At 49.8% G+C, this 16,983-nt stretch overlaps 5 protein-coding genes across 5 annotated transcripts; 4 read left to right on the plus strand and 1 right to left on the minus strand.

The window, feature by feature from the left end:
- Window positions 1-375: 375 nt before the first annotated feature.
- Window positions 376-3,306, plus strand: BO79DRAFT_190810 (calpain-like protease PalBory; the record flags this gene model as incomplete). Its single annotated transcript, XM_025680771.1, has 4 exons — window positions 376-426; window positions 506-879; window positions 950-1,181; window positions 1,238-3,306. 4 exons carry the CDS (start codon window positions 376-378, stop codon window positions 3,152-3,154), a joined length of 2,574 nt encoding a protein of 857 aa, XP_025542541.1. The 3' UTR covers window positions 3,155-3,306.
- Window positions 3,307-3,518: 212 nt separating this feature from the next.
- Window positions 3,519-4,984, plus strand: BO79DRAFT_141561 (uncharacterized protein; the record flags this gene model as incomplete). The annotated part of the gene is made up of 4 exons (XM_025678255.1): window positions 3,519-3,621; window positions 3,701-3,801; window positions 3,879-4,010; window positions 4,061-4,984. 4 exons carry the CDS (start codon window positions 3,519-3,521, stop codon window positions 4,982-4,984), a joined length of 1,260 nt encoding a protein of 419 aa, XP_025542542.1.
- A 786-nt stretch (window positions 4,985-5,770) lies between these two features.
- Window positions 5,771-7,243, plus strand: BO79DRAFT_226177 (uncharacterized protein; the record flags this gene model as incomplete). Its single annotated transcript, XM_025683772.1, has 3 exons — window positions 5,771-6,129; window positions 6,233-6,308; window positions 6,383-7,243. The coding sequence occupies 3 exons, from the start codon at window positions 5,771-5,773 to the stop codon at window positions 7,241-7,243; spliced, it is 1,296 nt and encodes a 431-aa protein (XP_025542543.1).
- Window positions 7,244-9,982: 2,739 nt separating this feature from the next.
- BO79DRAFT_243956 (NAD-dependent epimerase/dehydratase family protein) lies at window positions 9,983-12,006 on the plus strand. The gene is made up of 3 exons (XM_025685332.1): window positions 9,983-10,346; window positions 10,422-10,583; window positions 10,660-12,006. Exons 1-3 carry the CDS (start codon window positions 10,295-10,297, stop codon window positions 11,568-11,570), a joined length of 1,125 nt encoding a protein of 374 aa, XP_025542544.1. The 5' UTR covers window positions 9,983-10,294; the 3' UTR covers window positions 11,571-12,006.
- Window positions 12,007-12,710: 704 nt separating this feature from the next.
- BO79DRAFT_169074 (DNA topoisomerase 1) lies at window positions 12,711-16,658 on the minus strand. The gene is made up of 6 exons (XM_025679459.1): window positions 16,228-16,658; window positions 15,830-16,044; window positions 14,178-15,752; window positions 13,888-14,127; window positions 13,374-13,823; window positions 12,711-13,317 (listed from the first exon to the last, which is right to left on the minus strand). Exons 1-6 carry the CDS (start codon window positions 16,280-16,282, stop codon window positions 13,183-13,185), a joined length of 2,670 nt encoding a protein of 889 aa, XP_025542545.1. The 5' UTR covers window positions 16,283-16,658; the 3' UTR covers window positions 12,711-13,182.
- Window positions 16,659-16,983: the final 325 nt, after the last annotated feature.

A 16,983-nucleotide genomic window follows, 5' to 3' on the forward strand; every position in this document is an offset into this window, starting at 1 on the left:
CACTGTTTCCTGCCCACTGCCGTCTCTCCCCACCGACACGCGACGGTTACCAACTCCATACTATCTAGTACGTACCACCATTCACCAGTTCGCCTGCCACCATTCACACTTCATCTGCCGACCTTTTCTTTGGTGTTTCATCTTCCTGACTAACCCATCTAAAGTTTTCTTATCTTTGGGTTATCTGGAAGTGCACGTTCCCCTTGTCTATTATTGCTTTGGGTCTGGCACATTCCTTAAGGTAGTGGACCTCGGATGTCATCATCGGAAATACTAGGTCCCCTTCGGCATGATCATCAAGTAGTGTATTACTGCCTCACATCTGATAGGTGCTAGCCGAATCTGCAGTAGTTGCAGAGAGGCTGGTTCAGCAGTATGTCTAGACCGAACGCTGCATCTACAAAGTTCTTAGTCAACCAGGCCTTGGTAATTATTCTACTCTTTTCTACTTCCAGCTCGGTGTCGATCACCACCATAGAGGTTCTTCTGACTAACCAGTAGCCAGAAAGCTGAGCGAGATGCATCTAGTGCTATTACTCAAGGCCAGGCCCTTGAGTCTGCTATCGACGCCGCCGAAAATTACATGAAGGCGTTGAGTCTGACAACCGAATCAAAGGATAGACAGGCTCTTGATGCGAAATGTAAGGAATGGCTCACACGGGCAGAAAAGATCAAACAGAACAAGGACTGGCAGGCCGTTGTCCAGATCCAAGAGAAAAGCGGTCTCACGGCGCGATTCCCCAAATCCACACGTAAACTTACCACACGTGAGGAGATTGTTCTGCTTGAGAGCGCAAAGCTAAATGGCTTTATCTTTCCTCCATGGAAAAATGCCCCGGGCCCCGAAGATTTCGAGAAGGGAGTTGAAGGGATTTTTACGTACGTCTATCTAGTCCCTGATGTTGGAGGCATCGTCAAATGTTGATTTCTAGATGCTGACTGGGTCCAGTGACAAGCCAGACCTTCACCTGTCCAAACAGCAAAGGCGCATTCTGGCAGGCTGGGAGCGTCCCTCTGAGCTGTTGTCTAAGCATGCAAACGGCATACATGGCCTGAAATCAAGAATGCCTGTGATGTCGGTTTCAGGCACTACAGATCTCGTCCAAGATATGTTGACCGACTGCTCCGTCGTTGCCAGTCTCTGTGCTGCTACATCAAGGTCGGAGCGTGGTCTAGACAAGGTATGATGTTCCTCAACATGACATTCCTGCAAGGAACATGCTCCTAACAATTACAGCACCATCTTCCCATCGTTTTCCCCTGCGAATACGGGCAGGTAAATCCAATAATTTCCCCTTCAGGAAAATACATATTCCGCTTTTATTTCAATGGATGTTTCAGAAAAGTTGTCATTGATGATCGCTTGCCGGCGTCAAAAACAACAAGATCACTTCATGTTGTTGATCGAAATAATCCTAACTTTCTGTGGCCGGCCTTTGTGGAAAAGGCGTATCTGAAGCTTCGCGGGGGCTATGACTTTCCTGGGAGCAATTCTGGTACAGATTTGTGGGTCTTGACAGGCTGGATTCCTGAGCAGGTCTTCCTCCATCAAGATGATGTAACTGCAGAGCAACTCTGGAGGCGGCTATTCAAGCGCTTCCGGCATGGCGATGTCCTACTGACGATAGGTACGGGCAAATTAACCGAGAGGGAGCAGAAAGAACTAGGCTTAGCGAGCGAACATGACTACGCTATCTTGGATATGAGAGAGCAGAGAGATCGTCGCCAAATGCTTGTAAAGAACCCATGGGCAGGTGACGATGCCACCACCGGAGATATCGCAGACAGTTTCGGACTTGGACATACATCTCACACCCCTGCGTCCTCCTTACCAAGGACCTACTGGATGGATTGTGAGAGTGTCCTACAAAACTTTGAGAATCTGTATTTGAACTGGAATCCGGGAATCTTTCGCTATCGGGAAGATATTCACTTTACATGGGACCTTTCGACTGCCAGAGGGGTGGCTGGCTGCTTCGCGAAAAACCCCCAGTTTGCTATTACCTCTGAGATTGGCGGTAATGTCTGGCTACTGCTTGGGAAGCACTTCAGGTCGATTCATCATGATGAGCAAAATCAAGTGCCCCAAGACGATCTGGAACCAGGATTCATTAGCATCTACGTGTTCAACGCAAATGGAAAACGAGTGGCATTAAGTGAAGGAGCCCTTCACCGCGGTCCATACGTTGACTCGCCAAATACTCTCATGAGACTGGAAATGCCTCCAGGCACGACCTACACTGTCGCGGTTTCTGAGCAGTCATTACCCGCTGTCAGCCAGAACTTCACATTGTCGGCTCTGTCCGACAATCCCTTGCTCTTGGCGCCTGCCCAGAACCGATACGCTTGCCTGACAAAAACTCAGGGAATGTGGATGCCTTCCACGGCAGGAGGAAACGCCGAATCTGCCCGCTACCCGTTTAATCCTCAGTTCCGACTCGAGGTTCATGACGATACAGATATATCAATTCTGCTGGAACCATCGGAGCCGGAGCTCGCTACGCATGTCAAGTTGTTCTGGTCCAATGGACAGCGTGTGACTAGGGTTCGGAACCGCGATATCATAACCGATAGCGGTGATTACCGGCGTGGCGGGTCTCTTGCGGAAAAGAAGAGACTCGGCGAAGGAGTCTACACGCTCGTCTGCTCAACCTTCGCCCCGGACCAACTTGGGCGGTTCACACTCTGGATTTCGTCGGCATTACCGTGCGACGTGAAGCCGCTTGCACCAGAGGCAGCAGGGCGACGAGCAGTCATATCTGATATCGGGGTCTTGACTCCTGGGAAAGATCGGATGCTGGCATCCTTGGAGACCAATCGCTTGACCCGCATTAAGCTGATAGGACGGAGCAGAATGTCTACGATCGGAAATCGCGCCGTTGGCCCGTCTCCAATGTTGATGACAGTAGAGCTTGGTCAAGGGCCGTACAAGGAGATACTGGCTACTTCTGAAGATGGGAACCATAGTGATGCGATATCTGGAGTACGAATTGAGGACTTCGATCTGCATCCGGGTCTCGCAGATCAGGGTGGAGCCTGGATAGTCATTGAGAGAATTGGAGGACCTGGGGGACAAGTTGAGGACCACTTTGAAGTCGAAGCTTTGGCCGAGGAGCGGGTGGATATCGGCGAATGGATCGTTGAGGATGCATGATTGATTGATAGTTCTCTTAACTTTGGCGGAGGGTTCTTTGCAGGACTGGCATGGGTTAACCGGCGTGGGAAACGGCGTGAAGTCTTGCAATATCTAGCTTTGACAATTAGCTACATACTCTGACCAGGAAAATAACATGATCTATGTGGTTGAGGTAATTTTTTGATTTACATGTTGTGGTAAACAATGTAGTATATAGTACAACTATGGGCCGAGGCCAAAGTCAGGAACGCTAGGCCGACCCGAGACCAGCTTGGCGCAGTTCCACCTCCAACGTCATCCCCGCCCTGCATCGTGCATCTTCCTCCTGCATCCTGACCGTTGCAGCTCTGACCTCCTGGACGTCAGCGTCCCACCCAACCCCATGGCGAGCAATATCCCCGCTAGTTTGAGATCCGCCGAAATTGGGCGATACGCGTTGCGGGCGGCTCAGCTCGAACGCGCGAAGCCCGTTGTTGCCTACTGGTGTAAGTGCCGTTGATTGCGCATGTTGCTGCTCAAATGGAAGGCCACATAAACTGACTAATGTTCGCTTCTCGATTACAGGTAACTTCTGGATTGTTAATCAGATCATCGGACGGGGACTACACACTTCCGACGACGATGTCAAGCTATACACAACGGACCTGGTGGACAAGTTGGAGCAGGTACGTCGGGCGCAGGACACCCCCGCTACGATGGCGCGCACTTCCCAAAGACTTACACATATCCCGTCTGAATTCAGTTCAAGAGTGAAAATGTCGATAATGATGCGGTAACCGATGCGGTGGCTGCCAATGCCTACGTGGAGCAGTTCGGATTGGAGATCCTTGGCCGTGCGGAGGCGACAATGAAAGCCAATAAAGTGACCAAGTGGGTTGTTTTCGTGAATTATACCCGCACCAAGGCTGACCCGGTATTAGACAGACGGCCGATACGTTCCAAGCTGCTGCTACGTTCCTCGAACTGTGTCAAATTTGGACCAACCCTCCGGAACCTGAGATCGCCGCGAAGATCAAGTTCTGCAAGTACCATGCGGTGAGGATCATAAAGGCTATCAAGGCGGGAGAGGATCCTAATGCGTCCAACCCGGCGCCTACTGAGGAAGATGAACTCGAAAGTGAACTTAGGGGAATGGAGGCCAAGCAGGACGATCCCGAAGTGCAGGCCATCGTGGGATCGTCAGCCGCACAACCTGGGCAGCCTTCTGTTGAAGAGGTCCCCGATGAGTCTATGCAACCTTCACAATCACCTCTCAGTCTCCCACAACCTCCGACCACGTTTGCCGATGTTCCAGCTGCTCACTCCGGAGCGGACCCGATGTCTACTTCGAACGAGGAGGGCGATGCGGAGCCAGGCGCACCGCTGAATCTCCCCTCTGCTCCAGAGACTTTCACTTCACCTGCTGCTCCCTCTGTACCCAACCTTCCAGATACGCCTGCGGATATTGGTGCAAATCCTCCGCAAGCTCGTGCTGACTCGTTCCACTCCTTCCCTCCACCGTCATCCATCCCGCCTTCGAGCCCGTCGGCAGCATCTCACGACGCAAGCTCGTTCTACACCAAACCGACAAGCAGTGTCGCTCCGCCTCCACCGTTTGTACAATCATCCTCTGCAACAGTGCCTGTAGTCTCTCGTCATACTCCTCAAAGTTTCCCGTCATCCACACCACCTCCACCTGCACCCGCCGCTTCTAGTTCCAGTGGAGTGAACCCTCAGTCACTTGATGACCAAGCCATAGCTCTTGCTCAGAAGCATGCCCGCTGGGCCGTGTCAGCCTTGACATTTGACGATGTTAACACAGCGATCAAAGAGCTAAAGAACTCACTTCGCTATCTCGGCGCGGAATGAAATGATGTGGGACGTGTGCCTGGGATTGACGTATTTGCAAGCTGAGAAGCATAGAAAAACATCCAACCTGACTGAGCCATGAATATCAAGACCATCTTATGACAAGAACTCATGCTACTTCAAACCTGATAGTGTACAGTAATGTTGACGTATTAGTTCCTATCCTTTCAAAGTAGTTCCTCTTCTACAATATCGCATCTTCGTTCTTCAACTAGTACCTCTTGCTTTCTACTTGCCTGTTGTTTCTGATATGCCTTCTACCCAATGTCTTCAGCGTCTTCAGCGTTCATTACCATAGTCCATAAGCCTGCGTGTTCCTGGCCGAGGTCGATAATCAGTTCAGAGTCTAGTCCAACATGGCTTAATTGCCAAATAGGCCTATCTGCAGCATAATTGACAATGAGCGTACCTTGTTCTGCAACGTGCACACGATCACGTTATGAGTTCTTTAAGCACTGAATTCTTCTATGTTTACTTCATTCTCCAATCAAATACCTCTCACTCTCACCTCTGCTTCCCAACAGGCACCAAACCCCTCACATCGCTGTAGCGACGAATTTTCAATCACATTCACTTCCCCCTCAACACCAGATACTATATAAGCATGGCAAGAGCTCGCCTCTTCTTCCCTACCTTCTCTCCCCCATCCTATCCTCCCCGCGTCTTTCTTCCCTCTATTCCTACCTCGAACATACACACTGACACCTCATGTTTCGCTCTCTCCCAACCAACCCCTTCAAGTACTCCCACCGGGACCGTACCCCAGACCCAAGTACCAACATCATAATGTCATCTGCCTCGAGTCCAACCTCCTCCGTCAGTGGAACTGAAACTATGAAAGAACTTCTAGACCGTGGTGAGGTCAAGGCATCCTGGAGAGACAAACAGTTCGTTCATTTCCTGGACCTCAAGGAAGAGTACGGCCGTGAGTTTCTTGGTCTGGTGAAGGATCATGTAGAGCACAGCGGATTCGAATGGACCGAGATCCTCAACTCTGAGGACGAACGACACAACTGCGCTAAGAGTTTCGTTGAAGAGTATGGTCTGAAGTACTGGGGAACTCCAGCGAACAGAAAGAAGTATCTCCAGGAAGAATCCCTTGCGGATGAGAAGACGCTTTGCACTTATCCGGCTCAGAGTGAGGAGTAAGTTTCTCTCCTCTTCATTTACCTTCCATCCGGTTTTCTTCCTTTCTTACTTCGACATGCATTGCTCTCGAACGACTTGACCGTACTAATTATTGTATAGGATCGCTCGAACAATTACCATTTTGCTACTTAGGAAGGCGAAGAACTATTCCAGACTAAGTCAGGAGAAGACAAAGGTATGCGCTATCGCTTCCTTTTCCATATTATAGACGCTTTCTCTCAGAAATAACACGTTTTAAAGAACGTTCAGCCAACACAACCGGCCAAAGCACCCTTCGAAACGGCTAGTACCAAAAAGAGAAAATCTACTGTCAAGGAAACGGACGAGGAAGACACCGACAAGCCTGCATACAAGCCGCGGACCCGCAGTACTCCAAACACCATTCGACCATTCAAGGCAATCGTCTCTGACTCTGAGCCCGAGGCTGAAATCCTGAACAATACAGCGAAGAAGTCCAAGAAACAGCGCATATCTCTAGCCAACCGCTACATGGGAACCCCAGAGGTCCAATTGAAAACCCCCAACGGGAAAGAGAGTATATCCGCTCCAGTTCGGGGAACATTCGTGCACCGTGCTGCTCCTCACTACACAAAGGACACCAAGTCCCTGACCACAGAGAGCAACAGCAACCGTATTAACATGACTGACGCTGCTCCCCAGTATCCCCAGGCGAAGAACACCAAATCCCCTGTTACAGAAAGCAACAACCAGACCAATTTGACTACGTCTGAGTATGCAAAGGATACCAAATTCCTCGTCACGGCAAGCAACCAAGTAGGAATGGCTCCCGTGTGGCTCCCATTCATGGATTTCGCTGCTCAGGCCACGGACTTCCTAGAGCACATGGCGGAACAGTGCAACGTGATGGAGTGGAGCCCCTCAGCGCAGTTGAAATGGGATTCCATGTCGCCTCAGGTTTTCGCTGCGTCGGTCAGGTTTGACTGGTCGGACTTTGAGATTCGTGTGCGTCGCGAATGTAATGAGGATCTGCTCATTATGTTGCAGGAATTGGATAATGCATGGCAGGCTGAAGCGAATGCACAGGATGAAGCTTCTTCCTCCGGAGCGGTCTTTAAGATTAGAGTGATGCTTCATGTGGGGACTTCCTGATTGTACTTTCTTCTCGTTTGGTATCTGTCTACCTTTCTTACATATTGGGGTTGGGTTGGTTTGCATGTTCATCTGTCTGGGTAGGGTTATTGTTTACAATTGGGCATAGTTGAGGAAAGCTCTTGTATTCACAGTATGGTAGAGCTAGGCTAGGCTTTAGTAAACTTTTACAATTCCTGTCATGTAGGCCTTGAATCTAGAACCTGAGTTAAGAGGCCGGTCCAAATCCCGTATAGAGATAGTATCAAACCCCGTGTAGGGCTTGATTGTGGCAACTACTACTCGAAAGTAGAAATGATAAACCGCCTTGCAGTATAGGCTCTAGGCAAAGATAGAGAACTTTTTCATCCCGTCGTGGGTACAATTGTGAACTTGGTATGATTTGATCCCACCACTACTACTCCGTACTTACTGAATATAACTTACCCCAGAGTTACTTACGTACTAATTTCAGTGTCACCAGGTGCTTCATGGTATTGGTGGGGATGAATTTTCCGGTAGCACATTGTTGTCACATGTTATTGTCCTTTCTACAGGGCATAGTAGTATGAATAGATTAGTGGCAAGAAAAGAGGGCTTAGTCTGGAAGCGGGTAGGCAACAATGTGCAGAGCGTAAGGATGGTGTGGTGACCAGTTTCAGTTTCTTACTTTGTATAAAGTTCCAGCTACTTCTCTAGTTGCATGAAGTGCACGGCAGTAGTGTAGGATAGCTAAGTCCAGCACGAACCACGGGCTGACGATCGGCCACGGTCCATGGTACAGCGAAGCACATCGCCTGGGGAAAAAGGAAAAAGGAAAAGGTCGGAGAATTAACGGCAGGCTTTTGACGTCAATTCCCTCCCTTCCTTAATTTCTTTTTTGACTAAATAAGTAAGTATTTGCAAATGCCGAGGCATCTCCGATCCTTTCTGAAGGATTGGGGGGTTTACGTGGACAGTGTACACCGACTGCATTGTCGGCAATGACATGTAGAACCATTCGCATCATCTTCAGCATCATTATTGGCGGCGTTGTAACAGATGCCATGCTAGAAACGAAATAGGCCAGCATTGCCGTAGAGCTTGGCTGTCTTGATTCGGTAGGATATGGGGCGAGCCATGATAACCCCGTCGAGTAAAAAGATCCATTAGCAGACGAAAGCACGAAGCGCATTTGGAATCGCGCGCCGACTAGACCACCTGTTATCCGTAAAACTTGGAATCAAAGTCAATAGCGTCCGCGTTTACCTTTCCACCATCGGGCTTGTCACTGTCGGGAATAATCGCCGGCAATCAATGGTGGAAGGAAAGTAGTGCTTAGATGTTTCTCTGGAGTCTGGAGGTGACAGTGAGCAGCATTGGCTTTGGCCTTTCTTAATCCGCCAGAGTGCGTTGCTGGAAGTCAGATGCTCGAAGCTATGCGCAGGAAAAGAAACACTAACTGCGCGACGCACAATAATATTAATGATCTTGGAACGATTCCCCACCAGCCCTGACTCGTAATATGAGACGCAGATCATTTAATTATTCCCTGTAGGTGATCACACACTTGCCTTCGCGCTGTTCCCGTCTGGCCGTGTCGTGATTGCTTTTCGGGGTTTAGGAATGATACGTTCGCCTTGTTGTGGTGGCGAGTGATCGTCTGTTTATTCTGGACCTTTCATGTTCCGAAGGGATTCGTGTCTTCTTCGATTCTTCCTGCAGTCCCCATCTCATTGTGCGACCCCCTCCCTCTTTGTTCCTCCACCAACCCCCCTAGCCTCTAAGCCTCTTAGGCGGTTAGGCCTGCTGCTACCCACTTAAGCGGCGGGACTATGATCGGACGGTGTCCCTGAAGAACGGAAAACGTCCCACAACGCGCGCTTGGCAGGGGAGGAGATGAAGAATTAATTTGTCGGCTCTGGTCGGGTCTCCCGAGGACTCTAAATTTCCCACTACTGTACGAGGGAATAACCCAGCGGGAACATCCACCGTGCTGGCGAAATTTCTAGACGCAGCGCTAGCGGAGTTCGTTCGGCATACGCTTGGGTTCGTAAGAGAATGAGAGAGACTTTCACTTGTGCTTCCGGTCGTCCAGCGTTATCCGCGGTAATTGTGTTTCTCGGCCTCCGGGAAGTCAAGAGTGACGATGATAACGAAGGATGAAGCTTGACTGTAGTTAATGAGGAGTTTGCCAAGGGCTAACGCTGGATTATTGCCATTGGAAAGAATAGTGTGTTTGGAGGGGTTATCTGAGGCCAGTTATAGTCAGTAAGTGCAATGCATTCGCCATCTGGGCACTCTGTGGTGAGTTCTAGGTTTTTTCTTCGAGGATTAGAAGACCATTCTAGCCGTCAGACGAGAGGAGGTGAGATTGGGTATCAGCAACAAATAGCATCATCATCATCATCATCATCACTATTTCCGACTTCTTGGGAGTGTCAAAAAAGGGCACCTGTCTCAGTCGGGGACGATAGTGGACAGTGTAGTGCCGCCACGGTCAAGCCATGACAGTCTTAAGGGTATGACTATGAATTATTAGCTCGTTCTTTATCTATCTATCTAGCTTTGAGTTGAGTGTATGACGAGATTCCTGAAGGAGGAGGAGAAGTGGACTGAAACTGGGCCTGGGACTGAAGTTGATCTGAGCGAGAGCAGGTGATTCTGATAAATGGTTTTAATCCCGGAAAAGGATCATCCTGTGCTCCTCCTGCTCCTCCTTCTTCTCCTCCTCTTCCTCTTCTTCACTTACTTTCTTCCCAATCTTCCTTCCGCTTCCTCCTTTTCTTCCTCCCCTTTTAACACCTCCTGTGGAATTTAACTCAAACCTTTCGGTGACTTCTTGCCGTCGGTAAAATACTACATCTGATTAACTGCCATCGAGCTCCCTTTTGGTCCCTTACTTGGTGATCCTCTTTCTGCTTCCCCTCCCCCTTTTCCTCCCCGCATTCTTCGATTTTGTTCGCGCTCGGGTGCGGGGTGTCAACACAGCCAGCAGTCCACAGATCGCATCGAGGCTACTTGAAGTGAAAAGTACCACAGAGTGGTCCTATCTTGGTTTCAATCTCTTTACTTTATCATTCTCCTCCCACAATGGCCGACGAACAGAGCAAAAAGCCGGCCGTCCTGATCGTTGGTGGTTTAGGTATGCATCACCCCTCCCCTCCCTCTTCCCAATATCCAGATTATTCTAGCTAACATACTAATTTCCATCTTATAGGATTTATCGGTCGCCATCTCGCTCTTTACCTGCATGAAAATAACTTGGCTTCGGAGGTTCGACTAGTTGATAAAGTCCTGCCTCAGCTGGCCTGGTTGGCCCCTGAGTTCCAGGAAGCTTGCTCAAAAGATAAATTCGTCCAGGCTGATGCCAGCCGTGAACGTGAGTGCAATACAACTTTTTTTATGTCATATGCGACCACGTCAATAGTCTTACTGACTTGCGCCTCGAAACTCAGAGCACTTCCCTCGTATCTTTGACCGTGCCAATGGCGAACAATTTGATTATGTGATCAACTGTGGAGGTGAAACCAGGCATTCGCAACCCGATGACGTCTACGAAGTCCGCAGTTACGCCCTCACAGTCGCCTTGGGTCGCGAAGTCGCCCGCCGAGGTATCCGCTCTTTCGTTGAGTGCTCAACCGCTCACGTCTACAAAGGCGGCTCGAGTCCGCGTAAGGAAGATGATAAACTGCAGCCGTGGCACAAGCTGGCCAAGTGGAAGATGAAGGCCAGCGAGGAGCTGCAAAAAATCCCCGGTCTCAATTATTGCTTGCTTCGTCTGCCCCACGTCTACGGAGAATACGACTCGGGCTACTTCGCAATGGGAATATGCCTTGCTCGCGTTCACCTGGAGCTCGAGAAGGATCTGGAGCTTCTTTATACTAAGGATCTGAAGATCAACACCGTATATGTCAGGGACGCAGCCAGCGCCTTGTGGAAAGCGGCTGAGTGGAGAGCAAACGCCCCCACGGACGGTTCAGCGCCCCTTGCATTCAACGTGGTCGACCACGGCGATACTCGCCAGGAAGATATCGCAAAGGCTCTCTCTGAAGTTTTCAAGCTCAAGTGTGACTTCTTGGGCTCTTTAGCTTCCCAATTCGCGAAGCTGAACCTTGATGATGTTGTGGATGACATGAACGAGGAATGCTTACAGGGATGGGCTGACTTGCTCGAAGAGAAGAAGATCGAACGGCCTGGACCCATTGGCCCATTCCTGGAGAAGGATGTACTGAAGGACCAAGACATGTGTCTGGATGGGACGCTATTCGAGACGACCACTGGATGGAAGCCATCCCGAGAGCGCTTCGACGCCGATGCCGTACGAGACATGGTTGAAAGTTACAAGCGAATGGGCTGGTGGCCATAGACGACCCCACACGTGATATTCCTGTTTTCATGTTCCCGACCCGGCCTCTACACGAGCATAACAGCGAGGTTGATGACGCATATGAGAGCTATTCCTACTCCCACCGTGCATGACCACGCATTGCCCTCTCAGAACACACCAACTCGACCTTATCCTCGGGCAAAAAGCACATAGACCTGTCGCATCCGCATCCACTCATCTCAAGTTCGCATGTTGTATACCACGGACCGTTTCTGCATGTAATCTGTAATATTCTGTTTGGGTCTCTGGGTTTCCGTTCTTGAGCAACTGGTATGTTCTATATCCTTCTTGCATTTATACATTCTTCTGTCACTGGCTGGGGCTGGATGGTGTGCCCTTTTGATTATGAACATCATGCACATCTTAGACTACTTATATCTTTCTTCTTTTATTTGTTGCACTACATACACTACGGATAGGTTGAGCCTTGTCCTTGAATGTTAACCTCAGGCCGCCATCCTTCATGGCCGTCTTTTACCATCATTTACATAATCCAGCTTGTCTCAATCTGCGTACTTTGGATACATGCCCACTCACTCCCCTCTCACCCTTTACTCCAATAAATCCCTTCAAAATTCTGCTCCACTTCCACGATGCATGACAGAACTCTTGATGTCAGCTATAAGTGTGGTATGCCGATCGCTAGCGCCCAGAACCCCTCAATTTTGAAAATTTGGCGTTCAGAAACAGGAATATAGCGTGTCATCATATATCTACTCCGTACCATATCCTTCTTGCATCACATGATTTGCAACAGGCCACTTTAGTAGCATGGTAACTATGTAGCAGTTCTGATTTAGACTAAGCTTGTTCGCTGACTATCATACTATCACACTGGCTAGCTCCGGACGAACCTGTAAACACTGCCACTGCAGCATACAAACACGAATGATTTGATTATAGGAATACTAGTATGAATCTCAAAATGTTTAAAACCAAGCTAAGAATTACACCAATCATGACGCGGTTTTGGTTGTCATTTCCTACAAAGATTACTAATAAGCACTAAGCTATCAAGCGAGTTATAGACTCGTGATTTCATGTTACCACTGTATAACGTTCAGATGCCTTATGTGAATCTGTATATATTGATGATATATTGATAGATGTATCGAGTTTCCCGGATGTATAACTCTTTTTCTTTTTCTTTATTCTTCTTATCTTCATCTGTAGGGTCAATGGAGGGCTAAAACTTGAAACGAAGGGGGAGAAATGTCCAAGACGTAGCGAGAACCAAGACCAGAGGTGGGCAAGCAAACTGGTGATGCTGAAGATAAGCCCTCTTGCATGTTCATCGTAATGAATCGAGACAGTAGATTGAAGCGGGGTGTACAGCGACAAGAAGGCAGGGGTGGCTTTTGGGAGAGAGATGTGGCAAGCAAGGAAAAAGAGAAAAAAAAGTTAGAGAAAGAACAATAATATAAGGCTCCAAGAATGCATTATGCGTAAGACAATCCGTTTTACCACCGGTGTAAGCAAAGAATATAGTAGAGGAAAATAAAACAAGGAAACACTCTGCATCCGGAGTCAGGCTCAATGGACCGAGCGGGAAGGATTCGCAAAATCAAGGTGCGACGCGGTCGAGGGAATCTTAGAATTCCCAATCCTCGTCGACCGACTTGATGGCCCATTCGAACTTCTCCCGGAGGGACTTGGAGAAGAACTTCTCAATAGGAACATCAAACTTCTTGCTGAAAACCACAGTAAGACGAGGGTCGATGTAGTTCTATGTGGTGTTAGTCGATCAAGAACCATCAGCCATAGCAAGGTACAGAAACTTACGATCTTCGAGGTTCCTAGAGCGACCTCCTTGTTCTCTTCCTTATCCTGAGCTTGAAGCTCCATCGTTTCAATGCGCTGCTCGAGCTTGGTGATCGCTGCCTCGAGCTTATCAACCGTCGGGGACTTGCCTTCGGCTTCCACCTTTCCGGTCTTGTTCTCCTTGTTAAATTTCTTCTCCATATCTTTTGCTGCCTGGAGACGGCTCTCCAGCTCAGTGGCCTTCATTTCCTTCTCCCCTTCGGCAGCGAGCTTCTCATTGTCCTTTTCGAACTTCTTCTGGATTTTCTGACGCTGCTCTTCCACAAGGTAGGCCTGGTGCTCCTTCACCCATTCCATGTCCATGTCTTCGTCCATCTCGAAGTACTTGGCACCTTTCTTCTTCTTCAAACTAGGCTCGAGATCCAGCATCTGTTGCTTCAGACGCCATCTTTGGTACCGTAGTCCCTTGATCTAAAGATTTTGCGAATAATTATTAGCAATGCGCCCCAACTAACTTCACCACTGGTCAACATACCCTTTCACTCATCTTCTCCATCTGATTTGCATGGGATGCAGCGACAGTTCGCTTATGGTTACAAAGAATGGCAACCCTGCGGTTGGCGTCATTGTACGCCTTCACCTTCTCTGCAATGTTACCCGTCGCCTTCATGTCCTTGAGCAGCGTGGACATAGTGTGGGAAGCGTTGTAGGTACGGAACACCTTTGCAGTCAATCCTTGCATGTAGGCCGACAAGTGTTTGTTGAGGGCGGAGGTCTAAGTGCGTCCATTAGCGGTGCAATCCAAGAGCTAGTCGAAGTACATACCGTCAGTCTATCGAAGATTTCGTCGCCCTCCTTCTTGGGCGCTTTCTTGAAGATCTTCAAGTTCTTGAAAACCTGGGTGTCGACCTCGACTTCATCATAGAAGCGGATACTGTCCTTACCCAAGAAATCAAAGACAACCTTGTTTGGAGGCTTGAGAGTAACGTTCTCATACTTGAGAGAGCAGCATCCCACAGTCTCAGCTTCGTCTTCACCCTTCTCGTTACCAGCACGAAGAGCAAACTGGTCAATAAGGTATACTGCCGTCGCCTTTTGCCGCTCGACCATCAGCTCGTGCTTGAGGTTCTTCTGATAATCTTTGCGGATCCGATCAATGTGATGCTTCAATTCACGAGCCTTCTCGAACTTCTTGTAATCACTCTGACCCTTCACATCAGAATTGGCCGCAAGCATGACATACTTGTAGTTTCCATTGATGTTTTCCTGCCACATTGCAAGCCAGGTGCCTTCTTGATCGTGCTTGACCTCTTTCCACTTGTGGCCCTCCGGAGGAGGCGGAACAGGCGCATCTTTGCCGATATTGATGGTGATCTGTTCCGGCTGCACACGAGACTTCACACGGCCAGTTTTGGGATGCTCACCACGTCCACGGAAGAGAGCTGGCGGTTCCACTCGGAAGTTGCCCACTTTCTGCTTCCGTCCGTCCCACATACAATACATGTAAGGGGCCTCTTGAGCGTCCTTTTCAGCCTTCAAACGCTTCTTCTCAGCCGGCGGCAAAGCCTTTTTCTCTTGCCGTTGATTGTCGTAGTAGGCAAAGATTGGCTGAAAGTCGCACTTGTGAAAATCTTTGATGTCCACTTTATTGCCCTTGGGATCCTTTGCGCCACCAGTCTTCTTAAGGATATCTCGGAAATCCATGAAGAAGTTCTTCTGGAAGGTGGGGTTCTCAACATGCTGAGTCGCATTGAGCATGCCGCCGAAGAAGCCAGCCACCTCTTCAGCATCAGGATGAAGAGTGACGGGGACGCCATCATACTTCATCTTGACGTTCTTGGGAAGTGGCTCGTACGGAGGAGGGAAAACCACGCCGTTGTGTTCAAGGGTCGTCCACTTGATCGTGCCATCACCCTTGGTTGGGTCTTCCCACCATCTGTACTCTTCTTCCTCGGCGTCTTCAGCCTCCTCGCTTTCTTCCTTTTTGACAGGGGTCGACTTGGCGCTAGAGGCAGCCCGCTTCACATGCGAAGGCAACGCAGCCTTCTCACTGGCCTTGGTTGGCTTGGCCGTCTTCTTGACGGTCGAAGGCTTCACGTCCTCGGGCTCTTTTTTCACGCCATTGGCCTGTCTCTTGGTTGCTGTGGCCTTCGTAGTCTTCGGGGGGGCTTGCTTGCGGGTCGCTTTCGCATCCTTCTCTGCCTTCTGCTGTATCTTCTTCTTCTGCGAGGCGAGTTTTCTTTCGATGGGCACATCGGAATCGGATTCTTCACCTATAGCCGTTTCCGACGCCTTGGGAAGCTTTCTTCCATTAAGCGCCAGAGGTACGTCATCGTCCGTTTCGGGGTCCTCGTGCTTCACGGAAGTGCGGCGTCGCTTGCTCTGTCGACTGGTCAGCCGCTGGAACGAACAGCGACAGCAATAGCGTCGCGAGAGTAGGGGGAACGAAGGAACTGGCGTGGAGGTAATCGGCGTACCAAAGGTTGATCATCCTCACTGCTCTCAGGTTCGGCGTAAGACTTTCTCTGACCGACGCTTGAGCGCGACTTCCGCTTGGGAACGGCGGCAGCGTCGGCATCGGCCATGTCCACATCATTTTCGGCCTGAACGGGACCAAAGCGGATGGATACGCCTGGATCAACATGGCCATTTGTCTCCGTCGCGTCGCGCATTTTCGAATCCGTGTGGGAACCTTAAACACAAGAGAAAGTGTAAGACTTATCGCATTCATGAGGGGTCAAGGAGATCAATGCGCAAAAAGAGGTGATTGAGTCGCGAATCTGACCCCAAACAAAGGGAAGTGATGGGTAACTGAGGCGTGAAAGAGAGGCGGGAAAGGGTCATGTGAGAGCAAAGAAAGAAGAGTAACACTCACTGGTACGGCGACCATTTGCCTTGACTAGCGGGGTATCGTCTTCCGAAGAGCTCATGGTTGCCAGGCGATTGATGGAAAAAGCGCGTGGGCCCAAGGAGCGAGTAGACAGGCAAAACCGGGGTGGGAGAGCGCAGGGGCGCGCGCGAGAGAGGGCGAAATTGCGGATCGGAGCTGGCGCTTGAAGGAGTGATGAAAGCAACGGCAGCCTGGCCAATGGGAAGGCTGATGGCAACGAGAAAGCGTCTACTAAAAGGGAGAGACAGACATAGACCGAATAGGGAAAGACGGAAGGAAAACGAGAAACCGGAGAGGGGAGGGTGGAAAGAGACTCGAGCGGGAGGAGCGGAGAGGAGAAGAAGCTGAAGGGGGGAGAGGGGAAGAAGAGAGAAAAGAGACAGCAGAGCCAAAGATGACGAGAGGGAAAAGGAAAGGGAAGGGAAGAGAGAAGAGAGAGAGAGAGAGAGGAAAGAGAGGAAGAAGAGAAGGAATGGAATGGAAAACGAGGCCGTCTTTTGGGGCCTGAGGCGATCTTCACGTTTCTCCGGACCGTCAGCCACTCGCCGTGCGAGGAGGCTGGCAGCCTGAGGTGCCAAGGCTGCCGGGTCTGGAAGTTTGTATGGAAATTATGACGACTCCATTTCAATTCCGGGCGCCTCGGTGCCTGCATGCCTGAGTGGCGCTGCTGACTCAGCCGACGTAAGCCTGCGCGCAGCCAGGTCACCTGATATGCCCGGCAACTTGAGAGCTGCCAGTTTA

This window comes from Aspergillus costaricaensis (assembly GCF_003184835.1).
Source record: "Aspergillus costaricaensis CBS 115574 unplaced genomic scaffold BO79scaffold_7, whole genome shotgun sequence".
NCBI classification, from domain to species: Eukaryota; Fungi; Ascomycota; class Eurotiomycetes; order Eurotiales; family Aspergillaceae; genus Aspergillus; species Aspergillus costaricensis.